The sequence below is a fragment of the Habropoda laboriosa genome, unplaced genomic scaffold (genome assembly GCF_001263275.1).
Source record: "Habropoda laboriosa isolate 0110345459 unplaced genomic scaffold, ASM126327v1 scaffold106, whole genome shotgun sequence".
In the NCBI taxonomy this organism is placed as follows: domain Eukaryota; kingdom Metazoa; phylum Arthropoda; class Insecta; order Hymenoptera; family Apidae; genus Habropoda; species Habropoda laboriosa.
In genome coordinates, this window is record NW_017100224.1 from 463,452 (window position 1) to 465,241 (window position 1,790).

Genomic DNA, 1,790 nt, shown 5'->3' on the forward strand with positions numbered 1-1,790 from the left:
ATTAATTTTTATAAAATACAAAAATATAATCCCTTTTAAAAGAGAAAAATGAAATAAAATGGAAAACAAAAAATAAACGTTAATAAAATAGACGTAAATACTTATGTACGCATTAAACATAAATAAATGAAATAAGTAAATAATGTTTGATACAAATAATGAAGAAATGTATATATTCTAAATTAACGGATTGTTTATAACATTAAGTACTATGTGTTAGGGTTAGAGCATTAAATACTAGGATGTTTTATAAACATAAGTCAAAATTTCCTTAAGTCATTTTATGTGATATAAATGATGAATTCATCATAAATCATTGATATTTCTATTCTCAATTTTCATTGATCATCTATTACACAAATTAAAGGAAAAAAATTATAATATTGAGGACGTTGCAAGAAAAAAATATCCTTAAGTTTACCAAAAGATGTATTTAATATTAAATTGATAAAATATACAAGTCATTCTTTTTAAACCTTATTTACTTCAAACAGTTTATTTAAACAAGCATAAAATATATGTAATAAGTTAAGAAATGCGAATACTGCTTTTTCCAATTATTGTGATTATTCTATTATCTTGTAGTTCTCTTAAAGCATCTTCAAACATATCTCTAGTAATCAGCTAAAAATGTAATGATGTTATTTAAAAATTTTTTCAGTAGTAATTATTTGTATACATATATGTATACATTTATACATAATTGTATACATATATAAATATGTATTTTTACTGACCAATTCAGAAGACTGCCTTATTTCAGCAAAAAGTTTTTGTTGATTAAGTATATGAACTTTATCTTTATTTTCAATAAGTTTCTGGAGTGCATCATATATTTCCTTTTTTTTCTTTCTAGCTACTGAAGATATACCTGTAGTTAAAATAGTTATATCTATTTTGCCACTTAATGGATCAATTGCAGATTGTTTTAAAGCTTCTCTATGTAATCTATTAAAAGTAATTAAATGTTTAGGTATATTTTGAATTTATATTACTACTATTACTGTATTTAAGTACCAACCTCCATGCCTCTTCAACATCTTGCAATTCTACAACAGAACTTAATCGTACTTTAGCATGCGCTTCAGACAATCGGATCAGAGATTCTAATTGTCTAGGATATGCTGTTATTTGACCACGTCCTCTTCCAACTCTTCTCATATCAACATAAGCTTGTATGAGTCTTTGTTGACTTTCTTCATTGAGAACAGGATGAACATGTTCTTTTGCAAAAACTATATAATCACGAACAATACTTCTACTTATTTGTTCATCTTCAGTTTCTTCTGGTGTTTTGTAATACAGGGACACCATATGAGTCGCAAGTTTCTTATCGTAAGTATCGCTTTGAGGATCTAACATTAAAAAAATTAAATCAAATCTAGAAAGTAGAGTATGTGGTAATTTCACATTTTCAATCACCTAAAAGAATATATATTATAATAAGATGTTTATCATGTACATATATGTCAAATAACAAAACATATATATAAAATTATTGAAATATACAGTTTTATTTTTGTTCCATTGAGATTCACATGGATTAGCAGCTGCAAGTATACTAGTTCGAGCATTTAATTGACAAATAATTCCAGCTTTAGCAATGCTCAAAGTTTGCTGCTCCATTACTTCATGTAATACTGATCTTGCATTTTCACTCATTTTATCAAATTCATCAATACAACATATTCCATTATCTGCAAGACCTAAAGCTCCTGTTTGTAATATTAATTGTCCAGTTTCTGGGTCTTTTGTAACATAAGCTGTTAAACCAACTGCACTAGAACCTA

At 26.2% G+C, this 1,790-nt stretch overlaps 1 protein-coding gene across 1 annotated transcript in view; it reads right to left on the minus strand.

Moving 5' to 3' along the window:
• Positions 1-528: 528 nt before the first annotated feature.
• LOC108571088 (DNA replication licensing factor MCM4) overlaps positions 529-1,790 on the minus strand; it is a 5,200-nt gene continuing 3,938 nt past the window's right edge. The window contains exons 5-8 of the mRNA XM_017933060.1: positions 1,510-1,787; positions 1,022-1,422; positions 738-948; positions 529-624 (exon numbers count right to left, since the gene is read on the minus strand). Of these exons, the coding sequence (XP_017788549.1) occupies positions 529-624; positions 738-948; positions 1,022-1,422; positions 1,510-1,787 (986 nt within the window). The remainder of the gene's footprint in view (positions 625-737; positions 949-1,021; positions 1,423-1,509; positions 1,788-1,790) is intronic.